The sequence below is a fragment of the Protomyces lactucae-debilis genome (assembly GCF_002105105.1).
Source record: "Protomyces lactucae-debilis strain 12-1054 chromosome Unknown BCR37scaffold_17, whole genome shotgun sequence".
Lineage (NCBI taxonomy): Eukaryota > Fungi > Ascomycota > Taphrinomycetes > Taphrinales > Protomycetaceae > Protomyces > Protomyces lactucae-debilis.
The window spans coordinates 309,174-320,958 of record NW_024468009.1 but is presented as its reverse complement, the minus strand read 5'-3'; the positions used below and the strand labels follow the sequence as shown (position 1 = coordinate 320,958).

The following is an 11,785-nucleotide window of genomic DNA, read 5'->3' as shown; positions in this document are numbered from 1 at the left end:
GGTGGTCTTGCTGGTCTCATCTCACACGGCCAATAGACAACGTCACGAGGCGACCAATTTGATGCCTGCCGAATCTCTGATGATTTTGTCGTGCATTTGCATGGCTGGTGTCAAATCCGCCGCTTCCAAGTGCGCCTTTTCGCTACCTCCATTTTCAAAAACATAGCGTTTCCGCTCTTGGGAAGTGTATTGTGGCCATACACTCTTTGCTGCAGGCTGACCTGTTGCAGCAAACGAAACCCACTTGTCGACATAATCCTGAGCAGTCCTGCCTTCTTCAGTATTGTCATCATTCCCCCAAAGGGCACTCGAGTTGAAGACAAAGGGAAGCTCTGATGCGTGATGAACACCCCAATCAAAGGCGCGCCAGTAGGGGAGAATCGCATTGCTTCTATACATGAAGCATGTGACTTTGCCCGTCTTTGCCAACTGCTCCAAGTCAAACATGACCGGACCTTCGAATAATTCATTGTGAAGCATGCGCGCAGCTGGATGCGACTCCAAGGCACCCTTGTATTGGCTGACATCGCCAATATTGGAGTAAATTTCCGGATACTGGGCAGCGGCCTCGGTACCATGCCTGCCAACAAACATGTTCGTCGTTGTCTGATTACCGATCAAACCAAAGAGATGAGCGAATACAAGACCTTCATCTGTACAGACACCAGCCATATAAGATTCCAAGGACGGTACGACTTGGCCGCGAGCAAATTTGGCAGAAGGATGCTCGTTCCAGATAGCATTGGGGCCGTCTTCTTGGCATGCTGCGAAGGAGATTCCAGGGTTCTTGTGCAGTAAGGCAAGAAGGTCATTTGTTGGGATAGCCCTAGCTTGTTTGACTCGCTCGACTTTGTCATCCGCGGTGATGTTGAACTCCTTGAGTACAAGTTGCCACACTGCCTCGTGCGCCTCAAGCTTCTGGTAAGACATGGTAGCCGAGCCGCCCGATTGAGCAATGGCCCGTTTGAAAATTGCATCTCTTCCGACACAGTGATAAACCACACTTGCAGCACCTGCACTCTCGCCATAGATGGTGATGTTGTCACGGTCGCCGCCAAATTTGCTGATGTTGTCGCTCACAAATTTGAGTCCAAGAAGCTGATCGCGCAGGCCATAGTTGCCCACAAGACCATCTTCGTCTTTCAGATCTTCTGATGCAAGGAATCCAAAGAAATTGGTGCGGTAGTTGACGCTGACAATGATGATGGGCTGTGGGGATGCACGAATGACATTGCTGGCATCGTATAGCATTGCTCCCGCGGTGCCATCTTTCCAACTTCCTCCATAAGTCCAAAACATGACTGGCACATTGTCACCTTCCTTAACACCCTCAGAAGCATAGATGTTGATGGTGAAGATGTTTTCCTCCGACATCCCAAGGTGCAGTCGCTTCAAGAAGCCCTCCTGAGCAGAGATCCTTTGTCCAATGATTCCTGGAAGCTGAGGAGTCGCCGGCCCATATTCAATGCACTCTTTTGTCGACTTCCAAGGTGTAGGAGGACGCGCCTGCTCCCACCTGCCACCGACACCGTAAGGAATTCCGAGATATTTGATTACAGGCCTCTGATCGCCCTTGGCTTGGCCAGCAGTTGACTTCTCAGAAAGCACATGCGTGTCCTCGAATCCAGAAACTGGACCTAGTGTTGTCTGTACTGTAGCCATTGTCACACACAAGACAGGTAGTTATGCTGTGTTGTCTGGATCTGCTCGCGGTTGCGATTGTTGAAACGCGGGGAACACCACACCACTGCCGCACCAGGCTCTCCGGCCCCGCTCTCGGAAAGTTTGCAGATGGACAAACTCGAAAATAAAGGCAACCACGTCGACGTCAACTTCTGCATCTACACAACTTCGTATCTACAGTATGCCTAGCAGCTCGAGCTTGTACGCATGAATAAGCGCAAAAGAACTGCTAGTATATCTCCTCCCCCGATGAAGACTCAAAAGGTGCTAGACAGCTACACATCACCACTCAGGACTAATGCACTCTTTGAAGCTGGCCAAGCAAAGCTGAATCACGTATCGAACACGTCTTCATCGGCGTCTGCCGGCGCTTCAAACACTTTGAAGCGCACGATCAAGCTCATCTCGTGGAACTGTGATGGTTTGAACAAGTACCTCTCGCCAGACAACACGACACTTGACAAGTTCATCACGCGTCGTGGTAGTCCTACTCGCAACACGGCAAAGACAAGCTTCTTGACACAGTTTCTTGCTCAGCATTCGCCAGATGTTTTGTGTCTGCAAGAAGTTCATGTGTCTTCTAGCAAGCGCGCCTCGCTGTTGAGACGCCTAAAGAGTGACGCACCAAACTACGAAGCCACGTGCTGCTTGCCTGCTTCCAATAAGCATGCTGGTGTAGTGACGCTGTGCATCAAATCACTTGCTGTGAAGCATACAATGGAAGTTGATTGGGACCATGAAGGTCGAGTATTGATCCACGAACTTGATGGGTTGACTTTGTTCAACGTATATTGCCTTAATTCGTCAGACCATCCTTGGAGAGATGCTACAGGTACGATCAAGGGCACAAGAGCCGAACGGAAGCGACAGTTTCAACGCCTGCTAGCTCAAGAGATGCTGTTACAGTCCGCTGAGCAGCCTGTTGTTGCACTTGGAGACTTCAACATCAGCCGATTTGCTTTGGATGCAACACCAGGAACCTTGAGAACGCAGGAGACGCATGTCAAGAATCGGCGCGAGTTTAATGCGCTATTTGGCAAATTTGTTGACCTCATTCGGGAGGCACATCCGTCTGCGAGGAAGTACACGTGGCATTCACGCACAGGCACATCAGAAGCCCGGGTAGACTTGATTTTGGCATCTTCAGACGTTCAGAGGACTGTATGCGATACTATGGAGTCTGTTGGACGTGGCCAATCAGATCATTCGCCGTTGTTCGCAGCCATCTTGATCCCATCTCAACAAATTTCGGGCCAACTCTTCGACCAGTGCTGAACTGTGCTTCACTCAGAAGACTCTGCTATACGGCTTGCTCTGCGTCTGTCAGGCTCGCTCGTGCTTCAAATGAGCAAATATTTGTCCGCTTGTCATGAGAATCGTCGCTTTCTGGCAAACACAAGCAAATTTGGCGCAAACACGTCAAACAAAGAACAAAGAAATCGATGGGATAAAGGAACGAGCAATTCCCCATCTCGCAAATCAGAACCATCAAGCAAAGCGGCTTCTGCTCACTAAAGCTATCATCGAGTCGGCTGGTCCAAGTACTCACAACACTCTTTTCAAGACACAACAAACGGTCCTTTCCATCACAAACAGCCTCACGATGCAGTTCCTGCCAGAGTTACTCATGTTTGCCCTCAGCAGGTAAGTCCAAGCACTCCATCATATCAGTCTACTGACTAGAGCGTGGCCGGACTTCCGACAGCTACGCAATCGTCTGCTCCGGCTGCAACGGGTGTGCAAGCCCTGCGAATATTTCATGAAGTCACCACACGCACGATCTCAAAAGTTGAATGTACTCCCAGCCCCAAAGATCCTGATTGCAAGCCAATCAAGCAAGACAAGCCAATCAAGCAAGACAAGCCAATCAAGCAAGACAAGCCAATTAAGCCGGTCAAACCGATCAAGCCTACCAAGCCCGTTCATGACCTCATTTGGAAGCAGAAGGATCGAAACATTTTGCAGCACAAAGTCAAGCCCCCTCAAACCCAGATCCAGAATGCCCATCCGCCTACAAATCAAGTGACAACACAGTTGTTGAAATCGCCTTCTAGTGCTTCATCGCATGGAAGCTCCAATGCGGCGGCGGAGAGTGACGCTGCATTATTTCTCAAGCTGCATAACGACAAACGCGCTTTACATATCAATACAAGTGCTGTAACTTGGAGTACAGAACTTGCCGAAATGGCCTCGAAGCACGCCCAAGCATGTGTAAGTCTATTCAAGAACCAAGTGACCTTTTAACAATTAGATCTTTGAGCACCTCCAGCCCAACCAGTATGCCGAGAACATCGCGTTCAGAGAAGCAACCATCAGCGATGCAATCGACGATTGGTACAATGAGATCAAGCAATTCAATTTTCAGAAGCAAAGATTCGATGAGGAAACAGGGCACTTTTCCAATATGATCAGAACCGGCTTGAAGACCATGTATGTTTGAATATGCTCCTGTTCTTGCTGACACAAGTGGCTGCGTTCAACATTTCTGCTCTGATATGAAAATTGAGGGCAAGTCTGACCAAGGAAGGTTCTATGTTTGCGAGTATGATGGGGATAGCTCTGACCTGCTTGTACAACCTTTGATCCAGCGCTCGTAAAGTGCTCATTGGATTGCTTTTTTTGCTATTTTGATACTTGAGCTATAGTTTTAACATGAGTGATCTGGTTGCCATATAAATTCGCCTCTTCATGCAACTCAACTGGAACATTGAACGGATCGCGATTGCATTATGCAAAGTACATGTGCTTGCAATCGTCCTGAAATGCGTCAATCCTCGGAACTTAAGAGCAGAACAAACCTAAACGGTCACGGCCTGGAAAGCTCCTATACGTATACGATGCACATGTCATCGCAAATAGATGCGCACGGAATTACCAAAGCCGAGCGCTCATTCTGACATAAGACGAAGTTGCCCTTTGTCATTGTAACAAGAGCTATGTGTTTCCAATGAAACCCCACTTGTAATTCAAGAGATGCATGTATGTATGTGAAAAATGTTGTCGATGCACCAAAATTATGTCTTCACTGACAAGATCTGACATTGCTGCCATTCGGCTTTCAGCCAAAATTTGAGAAAATGACTTGGCGACTGCAGCTGCTGTATTAAATTCCTCAAGCTGCAGCTGATCATACAAAAATTCCGCTCATTGTCAAACGCACTAATTCCATATCTTTAATCTTAGTACTACTTTCGTGAATAGAACTTCAGGTTTGAAGAACCACCTGTATAAGATGCTTCCGTTCTCTCTGAGCAATCATTCATGTATATGACAGCCACTGCGACCGTCTGGCGGATGAAGTCAGACACAAAGAGCTTGTTGTTTCGGGGGGCGACATTGGGTTCAGGAGGTGTCTGTTATGAGCATGGACTCCTGAAGCAGACTGAAAATAGGGTGTAAAAATTGCGGCGCTGTCAACTTGTCCGCTAGCTATGATGAATAGTTGTCTTCTGGCTCAATGAGCATACGATAGGGACTCCGAACAGATCTGATATGCAGTTTCCCCTGACGTAGCAAAGGAAAGCTTCAGTGCCGAAATAATGTCACCAGTGACTCACCACGCGAGAATATTCAGCAACATTTGCTTCTGCATGCCTTGGGTATGCCACGTAGCCCCAGAAACAGACAGCAGCCGTAGCAATCGGCACGAAAATGTGGCCGACTTTGTAATAAACTCAGCTGCAGGGCGCTCGATGCGATTGAGAGTAGAAAAAAAAAGAAATTGCAAACAGGAGACATTGCCACGTGGAGGTCAAGTAAGATTGCGACTATTTAAGGTGCATCAGCGCAGCTCAGGATTCCATCCACTACACGCCAAAATGTTCAAACTGCTGATCTTTCTGCTCTCTACATGGTAAATCGCAAGGAGCAACACATGCACTAGCCTTGCTAACCGCACATAGGATCACCACTACCGCAGCCCAACGGACTATCAGTTCCCCGAGCTTAGGAGTCATGGCACGATGCGCTATTCAGACTTTTGGAGCTTCCAACGCCATGGTTTTGCCATGCAATCAAGGTACCAACGCTTGTGAATCCCTTCGTCCTGATCATCGTCAGAATTTGGGTCGAGCCGGACCTATCGCAACCAAACCTATTTCAACCAAGTGACAGCCTCAATCACGATTTATTTACCTATACCCCTAAATAGCAACAAAGTCTTGTTGACTACAAGCATCTTTTTGCTATAAAGATATCAATTCACATCCATTCGAGTGAAGTGAGCTCGATTGTGCTCGAGTGCTGAAAAGTACTGTCATAATGGGCTATCTTGGCAGCTGTATACTAGCTATAGCTATACTTCCATTCTCTATAGCTGGCTGCAGCTGCTCGAGCTGAGCCTGCAATTGTTGGTACGCGATCGCGATCCTGCGCGGTATGCTCTTGGCGTTAGATCGGGGGCATGCTCAACAGCATAGAAGACGTCTTGGCTAACATTCGTGAGCCAAGGTAGAGAGAGATGCTTGCGCCCCCACTTATTCAGTTTCAGAAGTTGTTCACTAGAAGGACTGCCTAGCTTTAGTCCTGTTGCAGCCGCAGCGGTCATGTCATAGCCACTTGCTGCTGCAACTGCAACTGAGCCTTCCAAGAGTGCGTAAGTGAAGATTTCAATTCCCGATCAGGGCAAATCCTTTCAAGCAACAAAGCTATGCTCAGACGCAAGACTTCCACTGAGGGAGTGCGACCGCATAGGAAAAGGCCCGACCAGGCAAGACATTTGTAGCATACTGTGATAAGTGGCCTTCAGGAGTGTTGCAATTATCGTGTGCCTGTACACATGTTTCACATGCAAACCTATAATTGAAAAATGGACCAAGTTTACTTAAGACGGACTGACTGGCCGGCTCCCTTCCTCTCACGCATACGTGGCTCAAACTGCGAAAAACAATGTCTCAGTTTCCATTGTTCCTCTTGGCTACCTTGTAAGAAACGATATACATTCGGCACTTAGACACTAACATTCATGCAGGATGAATATTGTTGCGATCGCTGCTCGACAGAACACTCTTCAGCGGAACGTGAGCATTGCTGGTCGACACGCCATTTTCCAGGCTTCGCAAGTCGTTTCCTCCACTGCAGCTATTGCGTTGCCTTGTAACCGAGGCTCCGGCGCTTGTGGCATACTGCCTAACATTACCAACATTGGCACACCAACTCAAGGGCATCACTGAAACCATGAAGAAGCTACTTTTCATCAGCAACATGAGCGTTCAATACATCTGCAGCTGCAGATCCTTCATACTCCAAGTATCACTAGCACCTTTTCATATTCCACTAAGATCTTGTGCATCAATCGCTGTGGCCTTCAGCCTTGACAGTGTTCAAGGGCATAGCCAACTCACAGGCCTTTTGCAAGTCAACAGGAGCAAGCTTGAATTGCAAAGAGAATGAGGGAGTCTTCGTAGACAACGTGGACCAATACAACGTATGCCGCCTCGAGTCACGTGGCCATCCTTGTGCGGCAATACACTACGCATGGAAACCAGTGTAGCATCGATCAATTGTCCACGGCCGGCTGGGCTGTCAGTGTCAGGCTGTCAGCTTCCAAGGTCCTGGTGCGAGTAGCGCCTAAAATAGCAACACGTAGTCTCACTCAATCGTCTGCAGCTCAAAGCAGAAATAGTCAGAAGCAGCCTCTTCAAAAAGATGTCTTCAGCTAACACCTGAAACAAAGTCTTCCTGCAGAATTGAGGAAACGCGCATTACAACATCGGCCGTCATCGTCTCGGGGTGAGAATATACTGCCGCAATGTCAAAGGAAATTGCTAGTTTGAGGGCTTTTGCACTTGCTGCCTAGCCTTTAGGAGCTCGAGGTATGGGTCGAGTGATATTGCCGATTGTGGGACTGAAGGCTGTGGTTGGAGTACACGAGAAGTCGATCACTGCATATGATGAACAGTGGATTGATAAAGATTAGGTTGACTTCTGGTAGCTTTATTAGAGGCTTATTCCATGAGATACTTCGCGAGTCGTGACGCATGGTCAGTGCGCGTAGCAGACCAAGCCTTGTAGACATCCAGCTAGCACCAATGGCTATAGCTACAGTGGACTGAGTGGAGCAGGCACGAGAACGTGGACGCTTTGCCTTCGAGCACTCATATGTCCAAACCTGACAGCATTCTGAACATTGTTTGTTATCAAGACGCATGGTCGCCATGACACACATGACACTTGCCCAAAATGACTATGCTTGCAAGCCAGTGTGCGGACAAATTTCGACGAAAGGAGTGACTTTGCGTAGCATCAGCCGCTGGCTGGCCAGCCTAGAAACAAAACAAATCGCGCATCCTGCAACAGTCTTTGCCGTTCCAGCTCTGGTGCAGAAAGTATGCCAAGAAGATGATCAGTCATGTCCAGTCCGCCACATGGCTACTGTCTCAGAATCTCAGCCGTCCGTTCAAAAGGGCGCAAGTCGTTAGACTCGCCAACCAACGGACCATTCACCTACCAAAACCCAGAGATGCGATCAACAGCGCTTATTCTCATAGTCTCTGCGTAAGAGCGCCAAACAAAGACACGCATCACTGACCAATACAGAAACTTTGGCTTCATTGCTGGTCGCCCCAGCCAAGAAAGTCCTAGTCGCCCCATGCTACCGCTCGCTGGCTTGCTTCAGGCTCTCAAGGGCCTGTCTGCCATTCCTGTCTATTCCAAATTCCGCCTTGATGATGGTCTCCTTGTCGGCAACAAAACCGGTGGCATTAGCGCACAGGTCAACAAACAGGTTAAACACAAAACGAACGGTCGTGATGATAGCTGGATCAAATAGCTCGGTGAAACGTTTGCCGGATAGATGCATCGTCTCTTGATATTCGATCCATCAGAGGGAGGCAACGCGATGCAATGCCTCTTGTTGTCGAATTCTTTATCATAACAAAGCCTTAGGCCCTCGAAGCTTTTATTCCTCTGCAGTTTGACTATTGCTGAGACGTGAGCGATATCACGTGAGCTTGAGCAGCATTTTGAGCATCATGACAGCTTGTTTCGCACCTACAGTATAATTGATGTGAAGAAACCGACCTGTGCAGAACTCTCGTCACTTCTGACTTTGATCTCGCTTATTGTGATCAGCACACGCCCAGCCCAATGCGGGCTCCTTTTTGCCTGATGCCGTCCTTTTTGCAGCGCGTACGGCTGCAGCCCACCACAGCTTACTCCATGATCGTGCTAGATATCGCGCACGACTATGTCGCTGTTCGAGGACTTCCAGCACATGTCGAGAGATTTTGCCGTGTTCATCAAAGTGAAAGTGGAAAAGGCCAGTTGTCAAGGTGGTTTGTCGAGAGGCCAATGGGCGAGAGGTATCATTCGCAACGAGGCGGAAGCGAATAATAAGTTTCTGTTTGGTGGGTGCAAGACGCTCGAACTTAATTTGACTTGCGCTCGAATTGCGGTCTACAGCAGCGTCGGAGAGTGACTCATACGAACCAAGAAGCTGCTGTGTCTCTATTGCAAGAGAGAGCGGCGCGTTGTCCACTGACGAAGTGCCAGACAGCGAAAAGTTTGCTTGAGTTGTAGATGGACCGAAGAGCAAATTGACACACCAGCAGCCGATCCGCGAAGCAGTCATGTAGGCAGACAAGCCGCGAATTTCTGGGAATGGGACTTGTAGTGCCACCGGCAATGGTATGGGACCGATGGATCGCATTGTGGCAGGCAATAGTTCAAGCGCAATATTGGGCGATAGAATCTCAGTCGGGAGATGACCTTCTTGTAGGAGAGCCGGCAAGTGTGCTGTAATGGTCTCGAGTGTCTTGCCAAAATTGGCTAGATTGTCCTGCTCGGAGGGTTTCCCGGCATTTGGTTCGTGTCCGGGTCTCGAGTTGCTCGTGAAACTACCCAGAGCAGGTCTGAATGGCGAGGACCCAGACGGCTCGTGGTGCTCTGGCTGTGCAGAGTAGTGCGACCAGCCGTTCAGCGGGGCATGGGTGGCAAGCAGTCTCGGAGAATCGAGGCGCCTCGTGGCCCCAGCACATAATCGACAAGCATAGGTATTTGTAACTCTGGTAGCTATATGAGCAGTGTAGCTAGCTCGACTCAGCAAAGAGCGCTTCATCACCAGACCAAGCGCACAACAAAGTAGTTTCGAGCTTGTCCTGGTCATGGTCATGGTTGCACTTTCTTTCGAATTTCTTGTGGCGACCAAAACGACAAACGCGACGAACCATCACAAGAGCAGAAGCGCGTCTGGCATGACCGTCGCCTCTCTCTGAACGGCGCAAGATCAAGAAGATACCTCGACGATGGCAGGCGAAGGCGAAGAGCTAATCAGAGCAAAGGTTCAGGTAAGACTTCCTCCATTGCCGCCCATTGCCTGACAAGACAGATCATCTCACTTCAAGCGCAGATTGCGGCGGTGACGGACCAGGCGCTGGGTGCGTTGCAGGAGAATGCGGCATTGTCGCGGAGCTATCATGCGCTGGAGGAACAGCTTGCAGCAATGAAGGCGAATAATGCTGCCGACGAGGCGAAAACAGCAGATCAAGCAGAGCTTTCTCGATTACGGGCACAGGCCGCCGAACAGAGCGAGCTCATCCAGCGTATGCAAGCAAAGCGGCAAGTTCCTGAACAGAAACTTGGCTTGGCAACGCCAGTATCACCTGCGTTGCCCGCCGAAGAGAGTGCGCAGTACTGGAAACGCAAGTACGAGCAAATCGCAGATTACAGCGAGAAGGTCAGGACACGCTTTCGGGATCACAGAGACCGGTGGAAGGACTGGGCGGAGCAAGCAAAAGTGCATGAGAAAGAACGTGTTGCCAAGCTGGCTCGATGTGAGATGGAGATTGCAAAGCTGAAGAGAGATGAACAACATGCAAGTGCGGAAGTCAAACGACTACAAGCGGCATTGACTGAAGCTGCAAGACGAATTGCAGATGATTCTGCTTTGTCGCGATGCGATGTGACCAAGTCGCCGATAAAGCACGCCGAGCATTCATCCAAGATCTCGTCCGAGAAGCGGGATCCTCTGACTGTTCTTCCAGTCAATGCAACTGAGGAGAGCCAAGAATCGCTCTCTCGCACAGCAGGCAAGCAAATGAGCTCTGCGACTAAATCTGCCGATCTACCAGCACCGAGACCCGCCATCAGGAAGGCGTCGTCAGAGGAAGAAACACAAGACAATGGCAAACCAACGCCCGGTAAAAATCGCATCATCATCTCTCTCCCTGTCGCTATCAAGGATGAGCCTGCAGGATCTCCGATTATTTGCTGTTCGCCCTCTACCCCTATCAACCACGAACCTGCCCTTCCGAATGACATTACAGCCCACGCAATGCAGTCTGGCACGCCGAGTAAGCACAAGCGCTCTCGAGAGCAGGTGAAACAAAGTTCTTCGACAGGAAAACGCCTCTGCGTCTCTGGTCATGATCAACCAAACTCAAAAGCCATTGATGCTCGACGGACCTCATCATTTGAAATCCCAAGCAGTCCTCACAAGCAACAAGGATTGGGTGATGTTCGTCGCACACAATCATCGGGTTCGCTGGTCAACCCACAGGAAGACTCCAAGCGCGTGCCTCTCTGGCAAACACTGCCCCAAAAGCGTTCTCCATTGCGACTCCCTCAACAGCCGAAGAATATTGGCCGTTATGCATCAGCCGCTAAACCTACGGGGCAGCTTGATTTCAGTGACTTCGCTATCGACGCAGAAAAGAATGATGGTGTCAATTATGCATTTCAAGAGGCGCTGCGTGGTAAGGATGCACGAAAACAGGCACATGCAAAAGATTGTCCATGTTGCGCGGACTACTACCGTTTCGCTGGGCCATTTCCAAGTCAATCTGGACCTATTTGGCGTGCGAAAGAGCCGGATGAACCTGAGGAACCTGTCATGAGTGATGCTGAGAAGATGAAGCAGCAAATGAGTCGACATCGAGAACGCTGGGAGAAGGAAAAGACACCAGAGTTGCATTGGCGCGTTGACTTTCCTTCCACACAGGAAGTAGCAGAGGAGGCACGTTTGGCGGAGGAGAGGCGTGTACAGAAGCTCAAGGCAATGGAAGAAGAAGCTTTGAGTGGCAAGGGCAGGATTATCTTTAGAGAGTCAAAACAGCCCCGACCTTCGTCTCGCAAGCGGGCCAGGCGTGTTCGTGAATAGCTTAGT

At 49.5% G+C, this 11,785-nt stretch overlaps 5 protein-coding genes across 5 annotated transcripts; 3 read left to right on the top strand and 2 right to left on the bottom strand.

Annotated features, from left to right (window-relative positions):
• Window positions 1-42: 42 nt before the first annotated feature.
• Window positions 43-1,662, bottom strand: BCR37DRAFT_394601 (Carboxylesterase; the record flags this gene model as incomplete). Its single annotated transcript, XM_040871493.1, has 1 exon — window positions 43-1,662. One exon carries the CDS (start codon window positions 1,660-1,662, stop codon window positions 43-45), a length of 1,620 nt encoding a protein of 539 aa, XP_040723547.1.
• A 93-nt stretch (window positions 1,663-1,755) lies between these two features.
• BCR37DRAFT_111321 (Endonuclease/exonuclease/phosphatase) lies at window positions 1,756-3,347 on the top strand. The gene has a single exon (XM_040865930.1). The coding sequence runs from the start codon at window positions 1,891-1,893 to the stop codon at window positions 2,956-2,958; it is 1,068 nt and encodes a 355-aa protein (XP_040723546.1). The 5' UTR covers window positions 1,756-1,890; the 3' UTR covers window positions 2,959-3,347.
• BCR37DRAFT_388833 (CAP domain-containing protein) lies at window positions 3,287-4,280 on the top strand (the record flags this gene model as incomplete). Its single annotated transcript, XM_040870672.1, has 4 exons — window positions 3,287-3,327; window positions 3,369-3,894; window positions 3,935-4,113; window positions 4,151-4,280. 4 exons carry the CDS (start codon window positions 3,287-3,289, stop codon window positions 4,278-4,280), a joined length of 876 nt encoding a protein of 291 aa, XP_040723545.1.
• Window positions 4,281-8,600: 4,320 nt separating this feature from the next.
• BCR37DRAFT_110935 (uncharacterized protein) lies at window positions 8,601-10,021 on the bottom strand. The gene has a single exon (XM_040865926.1). It carries the CDS (start codon window positions 9,791-9,793, stop codon window positions 8,720-8,722), a length of 1,074 nt encoding a protein of 357 aa, XP_040723544.1. The 5' UTR covers window positions 9,794-10,021; the 3' UTR covers window positions 8,601-8,719.
• BCR37DRAFT_414962 (uncharacterized protein) lies at window positions 9,927-11,779 on the top strand (the record flags this gene model as incomplete). The annotated part of the gene is made up of 2 exons (XM_040872271.1): window positions 9,927-9,968; window positions 10,010-11,779. The coding sequence occupies 2 exons, from the start codon at window positions 9,927-9,929 to the stop codon at window positions 11,777-11,779; spliced, it is 1,812 nt and encodes a 603-aa protein (XP_040723543.1).
• Window positions 11,780-11,785: the final 6 nt, after the last annotated feature.

Excerpts from the sequence above, each read along its gene's own strand:
- BCR37DRAFT_111321 (XM_040865930.1), top strand. The coding sequence starts at position 1,891 with ATGAATAAGCGCAAAAGAACTGCTAGTATATCTCCTCCCCCGATGAAG.
- BCR37DRAFT_110935 (XM_040865926.1), bottom strand. The coding sequence starts at position 9,793 with ATGACCATGACCAGGACAAGCTCGAAACTACTTTGTTGTGCGCTTGGT.